The sequence below is a fragment of the Mastacembelus armatus genome, chromosome 3, assembly GCF_900324485.2.
Source record: "Mastacembelus armatus chromosome 3, fMasArm1.2, whole genome shotgun sequence".
Lineage (NCBI taxonomy): Eukaryota > Metazoa > Chordata > Actinopteri > Synbranchiformes > Mastacembelidae > Mastacembelus > Mastacembelus armatus.
In genome coordinates, this window is record NC_046635.1 from 15,858,936 (window position 1) to 15,876,884 (window position 17,949).

The following is a 17,949-nucleotide window of genomic DNA, read 5'->3' on the forward strand; positions in this document are numbered from 1 at the left end:
ACATACACACACACAAAAGATATGTTACACTTACAGTTTAAGATATCTATAATTTATTCACCAAAACATTAGTGAAAAACACAAAAATATTAAAACATGCAGAATGTGAGGTAGTATTGGAAGTAAATCAGATTAAAAGGTACAATCAATACAATCTGAACATTACCTGACACTGCTCACAAAATCTATCACAAAAAGTGAATCAATTCAAGTATCGGTTTATTAGCATCAGCTTGTTAACATATTTCTGCAGCATATATTTCTTTCTAAATGCTAGATTCCTACAAATTGCTACTTTTAATTGATGATAGTGTGGTTTCCTCTGTAATAATTTAGTGGGCACAGGTTTAGTTCTGCCTTATACAAAGAGATTAAGAAGAGACTCAGTGGAGAATGGACTTTTTGTTGCTACTGACAATATGATGTAAACTTAGTTAAAACACAATCAAATTATGTATATAACCAGTTTGTAGTTTATATTTCTTTTCAGTTTTAGGCCAGTGTAATGAATTCACAGAATATCATGAGTTCTATTCAGTTTTTCACCACGTCACCAGTCAATCCACAAAATAAGAAATTGAACACTACAGCAATCATCCTTTATACAATAGCTACTTGGGTTTTTGGCTGGAAAGTATAGATTTTGTGAGTTAGGTCCACAAATTTTTCTGGTTATTGTTATACTGTGATAAGGTTAAGCTTTCCAGTCTAGTTTAGAGTAATTACAATTCACTAAAACTGCAATCCAGCAGTTTAGCTTGGCGCTGGTACTTCATTCCTTGTTCTTCAGTGTTTCACAGTGTGGACAACTACAGATACATTTAAAACTGGAATGCTAAGTGTGTGACATTTCAGATAAGTCAACAGTAACAATAGAAGCCACAGCCGTAAGGCATCTACAAAGCTTGTTAAGGTTCACTCTGTAGATTCAATGTTTTTCAAAAATACAACAAAATGAATTTTAATTTTAACAAATTAAAATTTAAACCACAAAGCGACTGCTAATGGTACTGTATAATCAAGGTTCTAATGTGAATGTATTCTATTTTAACTTATGTAGTATAGATCAGATCACTTCCTTGAATGCATGCATGTTCGGCAGACAGTATATCTCCACCAAATGCTTTTTAAGGACTCAAAATAATCACTGGAGAAGCTGTAAAATTAGTGACTGTAGACTATAAATGCCATTTAGATACTTTTACTAGGTTTGTTCCATGCTCAAAGATAGCAATGACTATGCTTTGAATTGTTAGGAATTTCATAGCTCATATGTTTGAACATAACTTCCTGACAGAGTGTGTAGTACTTTTATAGACTGACACTCAGTTCTTGCCCTGTTGAAGTATCCCACAGACACTGCCTGCTAGGTAGCATGAAAATCCATCATTGCCTTCAGTCAGAGGTGCATCCTGGGTAAGGTCTTGTGGGCAGCTGGGGGGAGCTGGATAATGTAAAGTAGGCATTCAGGAAAAAAAAAAACAATAACAAAAAATAGACAAGCTGATTACAGCACAAAGGAATAAGTTATACTAAAAATTGATGAACTTCCTTTCTAAAGGATATCATGTTCTCTTGCTGGAGATGGCTGAGTAGTTTCTCTACTGGTGCATATCGTTGTAGCGTTGTGGCAGAGCCCACCATCACCAGCTTGTGTTTGGCCCTGGTGATAGCTACATTCAGTCGCCGCCAGTCCTTCAACAGCTCTCCTAACTATGAATGGAGACGGAGCAAGAATCTCAGTTATTTGCTTCTTCAACCACACAGATAGAGACATAGAAAAGAAGGGCCCAGAAAGCATAACACTTACATGGACTTCCTCTGTAGAGCTCCTAACAAAAGAAAGTATGATTAGACTTTTGTCCCGCCCCTGGTATCTGTCCACTGTATTCACTTCCACACCAGTGAAAACAGAAGACTGCAGCAGTCCAGAGATACTTTTTAATTGATGTCTGTAGGGAGCAATGACTCCAATATCACTAGGTTTACACCCGGCCTGAAAAAATAAATAAAGCAAGGGTTAACACAATCACATTGATCATTTCTACAGTTTTTACAATATTTAACTACCATTATTTTCATTTTGAAGTATTAAAAGGATGATATAAATACTAGTATAAGGTAGTAAACTGAAGTACTTTTATCAGCAGCAATAGTAACTTGTGTACAAGAACAGCCTCCGTGTGATTGCTTATGCCTCCATGCTCCACCAACTCCGGGGCTGGCACCTGAAGTACATTAGTGGAGAGAAACGAATTTTACCCCTGTGCACCTGCACTGCCTTACTCACTCCCAAACAATGTCCTACTGTCTTCTGCAAACCAATCCCACTTTAATAAGACCACTTTAACAGTTATAGAATCTTAATTGCCCAAATTCCACTAGATAAAAGAAACAAACTATAAAATATGGAAAATGTGCAACATGTACATGTGATTTCTAAAATATGAAAATGTATTCCACACTTTTAAATTGTGGCAGTGCAATTCAGAACTCAGAGAACTAACACCTTAATTGCCATTCACTTAAAATTTAAAGGTTGCAGTAAAATACAAAAGGCTTCCGACCTTAAACTGACCAGTTTCTATCTCAAATAAAAAATTTTTTAAATTACTGCTTGTTGTGGTACATATTCTACAGACCATTGAGCAATCGAGAAAGTAAACAGGATTGCTGGGCAACACTGCAGCCTGTAGCCATGCCAGGTCATGCTGGGGATGAGTCTGAGAATAGGAAGTAATCTCTGACTGGACAGAAAGCAGAAAAGGCAGGGTGAGCAAAGCTGAGGCTGTCTTCTCTGATCCACACTCCAGGCGGCCCTCATACATCAGGGAGTTACTGAGAGACATTATCTGTCTGAGAAAAATATAGCACATGCTACTTAACATGGAGTATGAATACTTCTGGCCACTGTCAAACAGTTTCTTAGTTTTAGTAAAAGTAGAATTAAGTTTTCTTAGCAACACAAGACAACTTTTCAAAAGCAGCTTTAACACTGTCTTTAAGATCAAAGTAAATCCAGAATTTATTTCCTATAGGTTCATTATGTGATTTACTGTGTTCATATTATTTCTGACAAAAGATGCAATCATGATAAGTCAAACACTGCAAAGACATCCATTGTTTATACAGCTTTACCTATTCATCCGGTACTGTACAGTGAGGTAGACGACTGCTTCACTATGGCGCTCCAGTCGCTTAAACAGACTTTCATCCATTCCAAGAGACCTGGAGGAAAAAACTGAAAATCTGAGATTCCTCTGAATAGATGAATTACCTAATATCACCCATCACATTCCTTATGTGTTTTGCCCTCATGAAGACAAACAACTACAATACATAGACTTACAGCAATTTTTTCCAGTTTTCCATCATTACAAAACACAATCGCTATCATGTATTTTGCAGACAATTTTTTTTACCTTGCTTCCTGGTTTTGCACTATTGGTGGCAGTTGTTGGTGATCTCCAACCAGGACGAATCTCTTGGCATAGAGCAGGGGTCCAAGACAGATGGGTTGGCTGATCTGTGATGCCTCATCTACAATGCAGAAATCAAACTGGCGACGTGTGAAAATGGGATGGTTGATGCCCATACAGGTGGTTCCCACTACCAGCTTGAAAGAGAAGAAAATTGGTATCGATGGTAAGCCATTTACTGATTCTATTTACATGCTGTAGGTTATACTATCAGATGTGAAATATTTTAAAAATCAATGCTGAAAGGAGTTTATAGTGGGTGTAAATTAATCAGAGTTTTTGCCGTAAGTACGCACCTCCTTGTTGTAAAGCTGCTCCAACTCAGACAGTGTGTGAACTCCCTTCTTTTTGGCACTTTCTTCAGTGTAAGACAGGATACCTGGATGAACCTGGAGGTTGTGGAAGAGAGTAAAATAAGAGCAAGACAGAGAAAAAACCGGGGTATTACTGATATAAAACAATTTGGGGAAGTGAAAACTTCTTTACTGTCCTGTACACACTGAATAGCTGACACCAACTATAGTGTACCTTCTGTCCATGGCCCAGCCGCAGAAATGTAACCCTGAAACGTTTTAATTTCAGTAGGATGTTGTCAACAGCAGAGTGGGTGTAGCTGGTCAATAACACACTGAACCCACACGCATGCAGAATACGAACCTGGAAGAAAGAGTGCACAAGACAAAAAAAGTAATGGTGGAGGATGAGACACTCAAACACACAAAGTAAGAGTTCTGATCTGCTAGGGAATAGATAAAGCTGATTCATGATACAGAAATGCTAAGGTTTAGAGGTCATATTCAAGAGTTTACCAGGGTGCATATAGTTGTGGTTTTGCCTGTGCCAGGCATGCCAACAATCAGTGTGTAGTCTTTAGATAACAACACCTTCTTCATGGCCTGTTTCTGGGGCTTGTTGAGACCTACATAAAGACAGACACAGACACACAGACACACAGCAATGAGATGTCTTATTGTAAGAAAATAATGAACACTGTAAATTTTCTAAATCTCATTCAAATATGAAACTTAGAGCATCTATGCAAAATTCCTGGGGATATGCACGATGCCTACTGATTTTCTGCATGAAGTTAAACAATTATAGCATTATCCAACACAATATTGGAATAAACAAAGCTGTACAGAAAGTACAGGACAACAGAGTAGCATTGTCACCTTTGAGGATGTTGGCCACAGTGTCCTTGGCCTCCAATGGCAGAACAGAACCGAGGCTGGAAATAAACTCTGGAGGACGAAGGTCAACAATAAGCTCCCTCAGATGATCACTGCATACACATATTTTTATTAACACTTCCAGAAAAAAAGTCAGAGATGCAACATACGACAAACATAAAATAAAGTGTTTGTGGCTATTATGACCTATAGTTGTAAATTTCTCAGTGATAAGTATTCTATTATTATTTCTATTATTCATTATTATTATCCTACATTTTTCTGTATCTACCTTTCCTGACAGTTTTCCATCAGTCTAGAGAGATTGGTGAGATGAGTACTGAGGCCCACCACACCTTCATCACGATCCAGCCGAAACAACACACCACTGAACTTTGACAAATCCCTGTAAAATACATTAAAAACTAAAACAGGTGCAAATCAGATTAGGGATTTTAAATGAGCAGCTGGTGAAAGACAAATCCTAAAATTTCACCATTCGCTGGCTGAAATGCTTCAGATGGGTATATGTGCATTTGATCTGACCTGTCCAGAGTGCAGCTGACCAATGTTCTGGTGACCTCACACAAGTATCCTGTTGCCAAGCCAACATGACAACCTTCTTGGTCACTAACAACAATGCGGTCCCCACTTGCCAGACCACAGCTTGTCAAACCCTGCTGTGATGCAACACTACTGCAGCGGAATCGATGAAGGAAAACTCCTGACTGGACAAGCACTGGGTCAAGGAGTTGCACATTTCCCACACAGCTCCCATTCTTTTCACTGCAAACACAGGTCAGAATGAAAGAAGCAGAGAATGGTAGAAAGTACGTAAATACTAAAATAATTCCTTATGATAGGAATAGGAACATTCAGAGAAAACCAAGACTTTAAATCAGCGTTTACATGTCTATGTGTACGAGTGCAGCCTCTTACCTCTCCTCAACCGTCTGAAGCCACACACGCTTTCGGCCATTCTTGGCCTCCATGGTGGCAGCCTCCAGGCAGCAGAGCAGCAGCCAATGGGAAAAATAGCTGAGATGTGGTGAAGTAAGATGACCTGTCTCTTGCTGCAGGAAATCACAAACAACATCCTCACTGCCTTCTCCAAAGCGGCTGTCCACTGCTCTAGGGGGAAAAAATTCAATCACAAAGCAAATGGAATGAAAAGAGGACTACATCGAGAAGGAATCAGTTTATTAAGAACATTTAACTACTATTTAAACTCATTAGTTCATTTGTGTACAAACTGGGAACAGCTAATTAGTTTAAAAAATACTCTAATGCTACAAATATCAAAAAGCCACAAAATGTATTTAAAAAGGTTTACCTCTCATATAAAGCACAGTTTCTCCTTTGAGGACAATACTGACAAGTTTGTCTGTCTGTCAGGATGTCAGGAAGTCTAGACAATCGGCTGTGTTCTGCTCCTTTCTCCATACAGTTGTGAATGTAATGAACAAGGTTGTTCCTCAACTTCAGCAGCTCTAACACACAGAAATGAGACTATTGGCAATGATCATGAAGTAGGGGGAGCTGAGAGGATGCAAGAAAACAAAGTTCTTTGGTTTTACTGCACTGTGTTTAGCTGAAGCTGAAATCAGTGCATTTAAAACTTGAGTAATATGGGTTGGTGGACGTGTGTTTAGGATTTAACATTCCACTTTGTTAGCAACTACATTGGGTAATTAACTTCTTTCTACATACATTTTCGTCTTATTTTGTAGGATGCAAACATATTCCAACAATCCAACAAAAAGAAGACACGTTTTTGTGATAGCTCACAAGTGAGATCAGCAAAGTTTGGTATCCTGTACATATTCTGTACCTCTGTGATCCATGTGGCTGGCCACTACAGGGTACAGGTTGCCAGTTTTGAGGTAAAGCAGAAAGCCAGCTTCAGGACTGTATTGTTCCATACTCATCAGAGTGTACAGAACCACCTAGACACACAAACACATCTGCATGCACATCTTGAAACATTTATTGTGCATATGTCAGGTGACATGATGAAATCTGCCCACATTAAATCTGCCTTTTTACTTGATCCCACCAATGTTTATGCGTCTATCTTACTAGCTGAACTCACTATGTGCCACCAACCTGACTGCGATGCTCTATTGAATTTGACTCTCTTCCTGTTTTCAGCTCCAGTGGTACAGTCTTCTCCTCCGGGGCTCTATGACTGCTGTTACGCAGCCTATGGATTTGAACCCGTGCTGTGACATCAATTTTCCCTTTCAGACCAAATCTTGGTGACCACACATTCTCTTCAATATCTACCAGCTCTGCAATTGTGACAACAGTTGCTGAGTCCTGACATTTGCCCAGTGCTCTGCTGTTGCTAGGACTGAAATTGTGGAGACAGGAACAGATACACCATTGGATCTATATACCGACACAACCTTATTTAAAATGGTTTTAGGGAATATTCTTTTAAACTGTGATTAGACTTTGCAAAAATGTTGTCAGTGTCACAAGTTTCATATTTGACGAAATGTAACTTGGGAAAACAAAAATGTGATAGCACTAATTAATATTAATTATAGAATATTAATATCTGGAAACAGACTTTTGGGGAATTAACATGTTTTGTCAGCAAATCTGTAGCACTGTGTGTATACATCAGGTTAGTGGGGACATGGAAACAATGGGGGCTGGCACAATGACACAGCATTGCGCAAGATAAAACTGAACTTTTTCCTGCAGCCAGCAAGGTGCTGTGCTGGAACATACAAGCAAACTGGAAGCACATTCGTGGTGGCTTATTTTGTAAAAGAACAAAGTTTACACTAAGATAAACAATAAATATAAAGGTTTCTGCTGTCATAACTTTCCAAATTCTTCAGCTAGTATGAGGCAAGCGGTGTTTATGGTTAGTCAGTCTATTGGAAATTAATGTAAAGTTCTCTGTATTTTGAGTTTTATACCTTAAGAGGACAGTTAGAACATGTTGAGGGTTGATATTAGGGTAAGGGCCTAATGAATGTATTGTGATTATCAATGACAGGCCTCACAAAGATGAAGGAAACGTGTGTGTACATACATTTTGAGGCTGATGGTTTTTGGTGTGGGGGAGATAATGTATTCATTTGCCCAATATTCCAACAAGGGCAGATATTCATGCAGTCCCTGCTTCATCTCTTCCTGACTGACACCCAAACTATACCTAGAGAGAAACAGAAACATATTTGAACAAGACAAAAATACACACAGACATCAAGTGAAAAACATCCCGATGCAAAACATTATCAGGTGAACAGAAAACATTCACCTGTTCAGCACTTAACTGCTGCTTTCTTTTTTTGTTTTTGAATTCATGCACTTTGTTTGACCAAATTAATTGTGCCATTGCAGAGGGTATAACTCAACCACTTACATGTCTCCCAGGTACCGAGAACTTTGCAGTGCCTGGTTAGCCAGCTTTGACAGTGTCTCTAAAGAAAAATCTTTAGCTGTAGCTGCTCTCTGAAAGACTTCATGAACCATGGTGCCATTCAGTGCCTGCTTTGAGGCACCACCAAAACTCTGCATCACAGCAAACAAAATGAACAGGAAAAGTATAGTACTGTGTTATTGAGATATTCAAAATAACATGAACACTATGCAACACTGTAATATAATGCACCAATATTAAAACTTTTTAAAATAAAAGACCTTTTACACTTAAACGTAAAATGTATTACACTATATTACTGCAATACGCATTAGCACAGTTCCCAAAGTTGGGGGATGCAAGCCCTAGAGGGGGCCTGGAGTTATTGCGAGGCATAACTGAGTACTGATAGCAAATACTAAGCCAGCGCAACACCAGCAGCAGAAGTTAATTTTACTAGTGAACAAAATTCTGAGAGATCTTGAAACATGAAAATACGCTAGCATTGCTGTTAAACAAGGGCTCCAGCTGAACAGAGGATGAGTCTTCACCAACACAAAGCACAACTTCCAAAGCAAAGGGGAAGAAGTAACTGACTGGAAAATTCGAGGGGGAGCAGGGGTCTGGGTTGGGAGCATGACAATATTGTTATTTAAAAAGGGATGACCCAGCAGAAAATCTTTGATCACCTCTGCACCTTTTGCACATTGTAGGTATTAAAGCTGAAAGCAAAAAGCTCATGAGCAGGACACCTGATTAAATAGGACACATAGGTGATAATGTATACTAGCTATTGGTGGAATTTTATTCTTCACCTTTTGGATAGAACAAACTAACTAGAACGGATTCCTTCAATATTATAGTAGTTAGTTCTGTAGCATCATTACTTTCCAGGTGAAAACAAAATACACAATCATCAACCAACACAAAACAGGTTGTCATTTAAATAGTTTAAAGCCTTTTACCTTAAACATATTTCCAAGTACTGCACGTCTCATGCAGCGAATGGAGCTTGAGATGCTAGTACCTGAGATGAGCATATCTGGCTGTAAAACCAGGAAGCCCTGCTCCCTATCCACTAACCAGAATCCACCATCACATTGGCCCTCCAGATGAACCACATCGCCACAAGCAACAGGTGTCAACTCCCTGGAAACACTCATGTTGATTTTATAGACATAAAAACAAACATACGCATGCATAATGACTATATACTACATGAGCACAGATACATAAATACAAATACTCCAATCAGCACAATTATAAGTTAACAGCAAGATTTATCCATAATCTCAAATGCATATTACATAAAAATTTAAAAGACTAACACAGAATAGGCAGAAACACAAAGCCCAATATTGTAAAGTAAATATATTGTTTCAATATTACATCCAAATTCATTTTTTGCATTGGTAATTTCATCAATAAAAAAAAAGAATTGCTGAAAAGTTATTAAGTATTTTCTGATACATACATACTGACAATGTTGCTTGAAGTCAGAAAAAGAAATTCAAGGTATATCTGGGCATCATAGTGAAAAACGTGTTGTATATCACAATGAAAATGAGAAGCATCAACAGCACAGAAGGCTACTAACTCCATTACCATCCATCCTTCAGCAGACACTTTTCCGTTGGATGTAGACATTTGTAGCATGAGATGATCAGGGTTTTGTGGCCAGGTCTCTCCTCCACATTCAAAACCAAGTAACGGTTGTTTATGCCTCCAGAAAGGATCACATGATCTGGTACTTTACTGTAGGTACAAGAAGGTCTCTTATCATACAAATGTTTTGTTGTGCATCAGTGTTGTCAATCTGAATGAATTTTTTACAAAAGCAAATAAATGCACAAATTGCAACATTTGCAACTTCTCAGCAACAAGGCCACTTGCTACAACCACAGCTATGAGACTGTTCTATATAGAATAGAATTTAAAATCCTTCTCACATACAAATCCCTTCATAATCAAGCTCCTTCATACCTTAAAGACCTCACAGTACCATATTATCCCAATAGACCACTTCGCTCTCAGAGTGCAGGTCTACTTGTGGTTCCCAGAGTTTCCAAAAGCAGACTGGGAGGCAGAGCCTTTAGCTATCAAGCTCCTCTCCTGTGGAACTAGCTCCCAGCCTGGGTTCAGGAGGCAGACACTCTGTACTTTTAAGGCTAGACTTAAAACCTTCCTCTTTGACAAAGCATACAGTTAGGGCTGGCTTCAGGCAACCCTGAACCATCCCTTAGTTATGCTGCTATAGGCCTAGACTGCCCGAGGACCATCGGTGCACTGAGCTCCCCTACCCTCTCTTCCTCTCCTCCCACCTCACATGTATATTCCACCATTGAATGTCACTAACCTTGTGCTCTCTCTCTCTCCCCTAGTATGTGCTCTCTCCCTCTCTGTACCTTCTGCAGGTGTCCCTGGTCCTGAAGCTGTATATCGCTGATGTGCAGTTAGTGGTCCCACCAACCTGCAGTGTCTATCTGTTGTTTATTGTTGCTGTTCTTTTCTCTCTGCTCTATCCACTCACCCCAACCGGTCGAGGCAGATGGCCGCCCAAACTGAGCCCAGTTCTGCTGGAGGTTTTTTCTTCCGTTAAAGGGAGTTTTTCCTCTCCACTGTCGCCAAGTGCTTGCTCATAAGGGAATTGTTGGGTTTTTAGTTTTAGTTTTTGTAAAGTGCCTTGAGATGATTTATATTGTGATTTGGCACTATACAAATAAAATTGAATTGAATTGAAATCACCATAAACACAACTATCCTCCAGGTTGTTTCTTTTTCATCTATCTTCCCCTACTTTTGATATTTTAGACAATTTACAGCCACTTAATTTGGACAAACTTTGTAGTAACATTTCCAGCCAATATTTCTCACCAGGGTTTTTTGGATTTATCTTCTGATATAAGACCTTGATTACGATCCATCTGCTGTGCAAACCAGCTCTCATCCAACTTCTCTTCAACATGAATTCCTGAAATTAGTCCTGTAGATAGTTGAATAAGTAGCAAGTAGGGATAAAAATCAAACATTTAAAGAATCTCAATCACAAGCACATTTACTCTGTTTTAATATACAGCATTATTGATGCTGTAATGAAACTCAACATATATTAATTTGGGATTTAGGACTAATGACATACGACTAATGTAAAATAGTTTACAGCTTGATTTATTTTTCTGATCTTAAGGTTCACACTCCCTCTTAGGTGATACCTGTGAAGATTCACAGTTAAAGTTTAGACTTTTATGTTTTAGTGCAATACTTTTGCATTAGGTTGCAATGCATTTTGTTTCCATTAAAATATTTTTTAATTTGCAGATTCATAGGAACAGTGAATGAACAATGATACACTGCCAGTTTAGGGAAACACTCGGTCAACAACAGACAAGTGAGTAATGATGTGTACATCTACATAAAAAGGAAGAGGTCTAAAGGCATACATCAACTGGAGCAACAGCTGTGGATATAGGATCCATATATTCAGTGTTTTACTCATCATAAACTAATTTATCACAATATCGTAACAACTGAAGCATAGCGACAGCATCATCTCATGACCACATTTACTGCCTATCAGTGTATTTAGCTATAATCATACACACTTGATGAGTAGCCACAGCTGACAGTGAACCCAACGGTGCTGTGGTCAACTGCATTATACATGCTACATCATTAATGAGGTCAGATTCCTCTATGGATGAGCTGGAATGCAAATGTATTGCAATGTAATACAAAAATAGTTCATTAAAGAAATTCCAGCTTTGACCTTTGGTAGGCTCGAAACCAGCACTCAAATCAGTTGAGTCAGGGGACAGGGCTGCCACAAGAGGCTCTTAAAAACTTAATCATCAACATTTCTAACAGGAGTGAATAATAAAAGGAATTCATAACATCAGATGTTCTCATGTCATCAGCTACGCTAAATGCCATTCACAGCTCCGATGAGTCAACCCTACTTTATATACTTTATATATAATGCAGACTTGGTATAAATGGCTCGAGCCTTTTATACCAAGTCTGCATTATATTATTCCCATCAATCTCACTTTTTATTCCTAAAATTATAATAAAAATATAATTAACTACACACATATCATATTAAATCTAGCTTTATCAGTGTACCTTGATCCAGTACTGTCACACCGTCTTCGTCTCCAACGAATGCAGCCATAGCTGTTTTTGTTACCTCATTCTTACATAGGTCGACTGCTCCCTCAAGCGCACTCTTTGGTGTGGGTGTGATAGTTTGTGCACTTGTTTCATGCACATAAGCTGCAAGACAGTGAGCATCCTTATCCAGAGAAGTGTGTGGTTTTCTATAGGTTTTCACATGACTTGCATTCTGCTCTGTTACCACAGTAAAACCAGAATCTTTTTCATCCTCATTTCGGTCTTCACAGTGTTGTCTCTGTTCCCCCAAAGTGTATCCAGAGACAGGCTTCATTGACATTGCTGTGTTTCTGTTTTCATTATAGATTACATGAGCACCTAGGCTGTCAACCTCCAACATCCCATGCTGACTGTCTGACTGGTCAGTGGAGAAACTAGATGTCTTCATGTGGCCAATCAAACGTCTTGTTATTTTTAGGTTTAAGACTCTGTTCTTTGTTCTTGGTCTCTTGGCATGATGGGACTGTTCAGGAGGACTGCAGAGTCTTTTCAGGGAGCCAGAACATGCCATTTCCATCTTGGTTTGTCCTCCCTGATCAGCCTTTACTCTCTGAAGACTGAGCCCTTTGGAGTGGGGACTACGACAGATGGGGGACATGTGGTCAATCTTCACCAGGTTCATCATATCTCCACTAGACTGGGGGTTCAGATGACCTGCCTCTGTGGAATATGAACAAGGAGCTACGCTCATTTTACTCTCAGGGGTCTCTGACATAGACAGAAAAAGATCTGGCAGAGGAGACAGAGTATTTTCAAGGTCCCCAAGTATATTCTTCTTTAAGGGGGAATGGAGTTTGCAAAGAGAAATTTCACCATCTTTGATCTGAGGTTCAGTCTTAGAAAGTGCAGTGTCATTGATGGATAAGGTTTTCAAAGAGGACTCATCCTAAAAGCAACACAGTCAAATTTAACCAATAACACAAAATTAAATAATAAGAATAATAATATATCATCTTTATAATAAGATGATATATTATAATAAGAATAATAATATATCATCTTATTACGGTGGCTGACAAGGGCAAACGCGCCGCAACGGCCAAAACACATGCAAGAGAGAAGACAACGGAAGTGCGCCAGGCTAATAGGCAGACCCCGAACTGAGGGATGCTATGAGCAAAGTTTAGCTAGGTTTTACAGAGGCCGGAGACACATGTAGTGATATAAGCCGCGTCTCATTTCGGAGGCTGCGCAATGAGACGCGGCTATAATTGCAACAAAATGAGCACCCTCTGATGATTGTTCTCATGTGCTAATATGTGCTAAAAATATTCTATTACATTTGTTTACTTGATCAAAAGTGTCATACAACGTTGAGAGACATGGGGGAGAGGGGTTATGGGGGGATGTTTTTGCCGGGTGGGACATGTGAAGGTACGTTTTCCATTTCTTACTTTTTAAACACTTCGCTGTCATCTTTTACAATACTGTACTTTTATAATATTGTAAAACGTGGCGGCCAAGTGTTTTAAAAGAAAACCTACCTTTTTCATGTCGCCTCTGTAAAAGTTATCCAAACTTTGTTCATAGCATCACTCAGTTCGGGGTCCCCCTCTCGGCCGGGCGCACTTCGTTGTGTTTTCTCTCATGCCTGTATTTTCTCTCTTGCCTCTGTTTCCGTTGTTGCAGCATTTCTCTCTTACGTCTCTTTTGGCCGTTGCGGCCACCGTACTTTATGGCACATTTTTACATCACATAGATGCACAATGAAAACAATTAGATGCATTTCCAAACGTTTAAATAATAACATATTATGTACTAATATTAGAACAAATATTTGATAGATCTGTCAATGAAACAAAAATACAACAAAAACAAAATACCTCGTGGTTATCAAAGGAAAGGAAGGACAATATGTTTTTCTGCCCCCCTAGAGCCACCTGACAGAAAGTGCAGAAGCACAAACACGCCGGTGATATTTAACACGTCATTTAACCGAATCACAGTACAGTTAACGATGACAGAAGTTCCGTACAGCAGATGGCTAGAGCCTGTCTGATTACTTTTAAATCATCGAACAGTACTCCCGAAAATAGGTTCTGAACTCACCTTGGCTTTCTTCTGTTTGATCCTCTTCATACTGACTTTGATTAAACCACAGGTTGTGTAAAGTATTTATTAGCGTTTGCTGGCTGTCAGCGTATGTACTGAGTTGAATGAACGACCTGTTACTGGTATCTTTTTAGCCAACTAGTGGACGATGTTGTAAAAAGAGGCTTTAAAACGGCTGCACATCTCCACAATCATGACCACTAACCTAACAGCTTTCACGAACAATATTTCTGCTAGATCTACCGTACTATCCCGACGTTTAGTGGTCATCTACTCAGCCTTGGTCATTTGTAAACTCTTAAAATGTTACGCGCGCCAAAATTTTCTTCTTCGCGGAACGGAAATTGCGTCAAGTATTTCCGGCAAAACCACGTGTTTTTTGAGTACGTTGGTGTGGGAGGCGCCAAATCTCTGTCGCTGGCAGGGCCAATTCTTAGTGATGGCAAACCGAAGCTTTATGAAGCACTGAACCACTTTGAGACAACTGCACAAAAAACGACACACTGCTTCGAAGCATTTGATACAGTCAGAAGAGTGACACCTGCTGGCTGGCCTTGAGAACTGCATCTGAGCGGGTGTCCTGACAAAGCCTCATTGCTTCAGGCTGTAATGGATCTCACGTTCTATCTTTCTCTGAGGCTTTAATAAAAGTTATTTTGTCAAAGGTTTGTCATTGTTTTTGTCTTTGCATAATGCAATATTTAAAGATGTTTGTACAACAGGCAGCCTTGATGAGGTAAATATGTGTAATAGTAAAATTGTATTGGTAGTATTTTGATGCTGGTGCTTATGCAACTTTGTTTTTTATATTATAAATGGGGTATTTCAGTGACTTTGGCATTTGTGTGGGTTCAAATATTTTTATTTAGAAAAAGAATAATTTCTACAGTTTCAGTCTAATTTAATGATCTAATTTAATGGTTTTAATCTGCTCCTTTTATGGCTCACTAACTCTCCAGCTTTGGAGAAGACCCGCTTGCATGGCACTGATGTAGCTGGCTATCCGTAAAAGATGGGGATACATAACTGCACATGTAGCCCAGTAATTGAGTGGGTCTTCTCCTCTGGAGAGGTAGGGCTTAGACAGGTATCTCTGGATTTCCACAGGTGCATCTGTGATTTTTGAGTAGCACCTAAAACAAAAAGCAAGTCAGTAATCTTTTTTTGTATAACAAAATGATACTTATCTTAATAATACTAACCAACTCGGCTGTCCAAAAGATCCCACAGCCTGTCCTGAACTCCTGCCTCAGGCCCAGGTTCTTCCTCTGGTGCTGACTGATGAAGTGTATTACATTCATTAATTTATTATCTATACCTGCTTATTATTTGAAGTTGATTACATTCAAATATAATTTGTGTGTAGAGCTATGTAAAAAACAATAATACAGTCTGCACCAGCAAACAGTTAAAACATTTATCCCTTTTTATCCCTTTCATGCTGGCAAATTTTTTCAAGCTCATCCAGTTCTTTCACCCCATATTCCATTAAAAAAAAATGTAAATTGTAAAATGATAAAAGAAAATCAGCAAATACTAAAATTTGAGAAGTAGCCTAACCAAACAGTGATTGGAATATGTTCCACCTCTGGTACTGGTCATGAACACTGAAGTCTGCAATACATCTAAGCAAGGATAGATGGGCTAAAGATGTCCAACTAGTCAGTGTTTAAGTTACCCTGAGTTACCTTTACATCTTGTCATTCAGTCGATTTCCTCCTTTGAACTATAAAACTCTGCCCTATAGTCTTAATACTTTGTTTTATTTTTTTGTTTGTTTGTTTTTAAGACCTTTAGTTTGCCATGTCATACATTCATTACTGCAAGATATAAAAGACACAAGACAAAGACACAAACAATGTACAGGGGTACATAAAAATAGATCTTTAGATCTTTGAGGTCATGTAAGTCATGTTCAGAAAGAATGACATGCCAAAACATGAAAAGCCCAATCTGTAAATAGAAAGTGCAGTTTTCAGACATTGTGGGAGTGACTGCATAAAGCTGAATGCGATTGCTTAAAAAACTATGAAGGCATGACCTACTGATAGCATGAAAGGGACAATATTTTTAAATATTTTAAATTCAATTAAATTCAATTCAATTTTATTTGTATAGCGCCAAATTACAATACAAATCATCTCAAGGCACTTTACAAGAACTAAAAACTAAAAACCCAACAAATCCCTTATGAGAAAGCACTTGGCGACAGTGGAGAGGAAAAACTCCCTTTAACGGAAGAAAAAGCCTCCAGCAGAACCGGGCTCAGTTTGGGCGGCCATCTGCCTCGACTGGTTGGGGTGAGTGGATAGAGGAGAGAGAAAAGAACAGCAACAATAAACAACAAATAGACACTGCAGGTTGGTGGGGCCAGTAACTGCACATCAGCGATATACAGCTCCAGGACTGGGGACACCTGCAGAAGGTACAGAGAGGGAGAGAGGGAGAGAGGGAGAGAGGGAGAGAGGGAGAGAGAGAGAGAGAGAGAGAGAGAGAGAGAGGGAGAGCACAAACTAGGGGAGAGAGAGCACAAGGTTAGTGACATTCAATGGTGGAATATACATGTGAGGGGGGAGGAGAGGAAGAGAGGGGAGGGGAAGGGGGGGCGGGGGGGGGGGGGGGGGGGGTGCTCAGTGCACCAATGGTCCTCGGGCAGTCTAGGCCTATAGCAGCATAACTAAGGGATGGTTCAGGGTTGCCTGAAGCCAGCCCTAACTATATGCTTTGTCAAAGAGAAAGGTTTTAAGTCTAGCCTTAAAAGTACAGAGTGTCTGCCTCCTGAACCCAGGCTGGGAGCTGGTTCCACAGGAGAGGAGCTTGATAACTAAAGGCTCTGCCTCCCATTCTGCTTTTGGAAACTCTGGGAACCACAAGTAGACCTGCACTCTGAGAGCGAAGTGGTCTATTTGGATAATATGGTACTATGAGGTCTTTAAGGTATGAAGGAGCTTGATTATGAAGGGATTTGTATGTGAGAAGAAGGATTTTAAATTCTATTCTGTATTTTACAGGGAGCCAGTGAAGAGAAGCCAATATAGGAGAAATATGATCTCTCTTGCTAGTTCCTGTCAGGACTCTGGCTGAGGCATTCTGGATTAATTGGAGGCTTTTTATGGAGATATTGGGACATTTAGATAGTAATGAGTTACAGTAATCTAGCCTTGAGGTAACAAATGCATGGACTAGTTTTTCTGCATCGTTTTGAGACAGGATGTTCCTAATTTTGGAAATGTTGCGCAGGTAAAAGAATGCAGTTCTGGAGATTTGTTTTATGTGTGAGTTAAAGGACATGTCCTGGTCAAAAATAGGTTTTTTACAGTAGTGCTGGAGGCCAGGGCTATGCCATCTAGAGTAGCTATAATTTTAGAAAAGTTATTTCTGAGATTTTTTGGCCCAAATATAATGACTTCTGTTTTCTCTGAGTTTAAAAGCAAAAAGTTACTGGTCATCCAGACCTCCGTGAAGTTGGCCCCCCACCCAACGCAAAATTTCGCAAAAATAGTTTCAATCGTTTGTGCTCCGTTTGTGCTGGTTTGTGCTGTAAAAATTTTCGTTTGTGCTGTTTTGGTTTTTTAGATATAAAAGATTTATTTAAAGGTCATTCTCCGGTCACTCAGCCCCCCCACATGCTGCAAATTTACCACAACTAGTCTCAATCGATTTGCTCCTCTCATAGGGCACTGTCGGGCCCAATAGCCTT

The 17,949-nt window shown here is 39.3% G+C and overlaps 1 protein-coding gene and 1 long non-coding RNA gene across 7 annotated transcripts; one reads left to right on the forward strand and one right to left on the reverse strand.

Annotated features, from left to right (window-relative positions):
- Window positions 1-30: 30 nt before the first annotated feature.
- dna2 (DNA replication helicase/nuclease 2) lies at window positions 31-14,600 on the reverse strand. Of its 6 annotated transcripts, XM_026293259.1 has the most exons (26): window positions 14,247-14,277; window positions 14,021-14,077; window positions 13,682-13,868; window positions 12,150-13,083; window positions 10,902-11,010; window positions 9,633-9,782; window positions 8,993-9,176; window positions 8,031-8,179; window positions 7,698-7,820; window positions 6,755-7,001; window positions 6,480-6,594; window positions 5,982-6,138; window positions 5,588-5,779; window positions 5,195-5,434; window positions 4,941-5,054; window positions 4,652-4,761; window positions 4,289-4,398; window positions 4,008-4,136; window positions 3,776-3,868; window positions 3,423-3,616; window positions 3,139-3,228; window positions 2,643-2,856; window positions 2,139-2,228; window positions 1,811-1,996; window positions 1,567-1,713; window positions 31-1,453 (listed from the first exon to the last, which is right to left on the reverse strand). In XM_026293259.1, exons 3-26 carry the CDS (start codon window positions 13,688-13,690, stop codon window positions 1,400-1,402), a joined length of 4,140 nt encoding a protein of 1,379 aa, XP_026149044.1. In that variant the 5' UTR covers window positions 13,691-13,868; window positions 14,021-14,077; window positions 14,247-14,277; the 3' UTR covers window positions 31-1,399. The 6 variants fall into 6 exon arrangements, 4 of the variants coding, with proteins under 4 accessions (XP_026149044.1, XP_026149042.1, XP_026149043.1 ...); XM_026293257.1 differs by lacking the exon at window positions 13,682-13,868 and having other exon boundaries at window positions 14,247-14,600; XM_026293258.1 differs by lacking the exons at window positions 13,682-13,868; window positions 14,021-14,077 and having other exon boundaries at window positions 14,247-14,600.
- Window positions 3,527-7,212, forward strand: LOC117152774 (uncharacterized). Its single transcript, XR_004463321.1, has 2 exons — window positions 3,527-3,645; window positions 6,800-7,212. It is a non-coding gene; the product is annotated as an uncharacterized LOC117152774 (long non-coding RNA).
- Window positions 14,601-17,949: the final 3,349 nt, after the last annotated feature.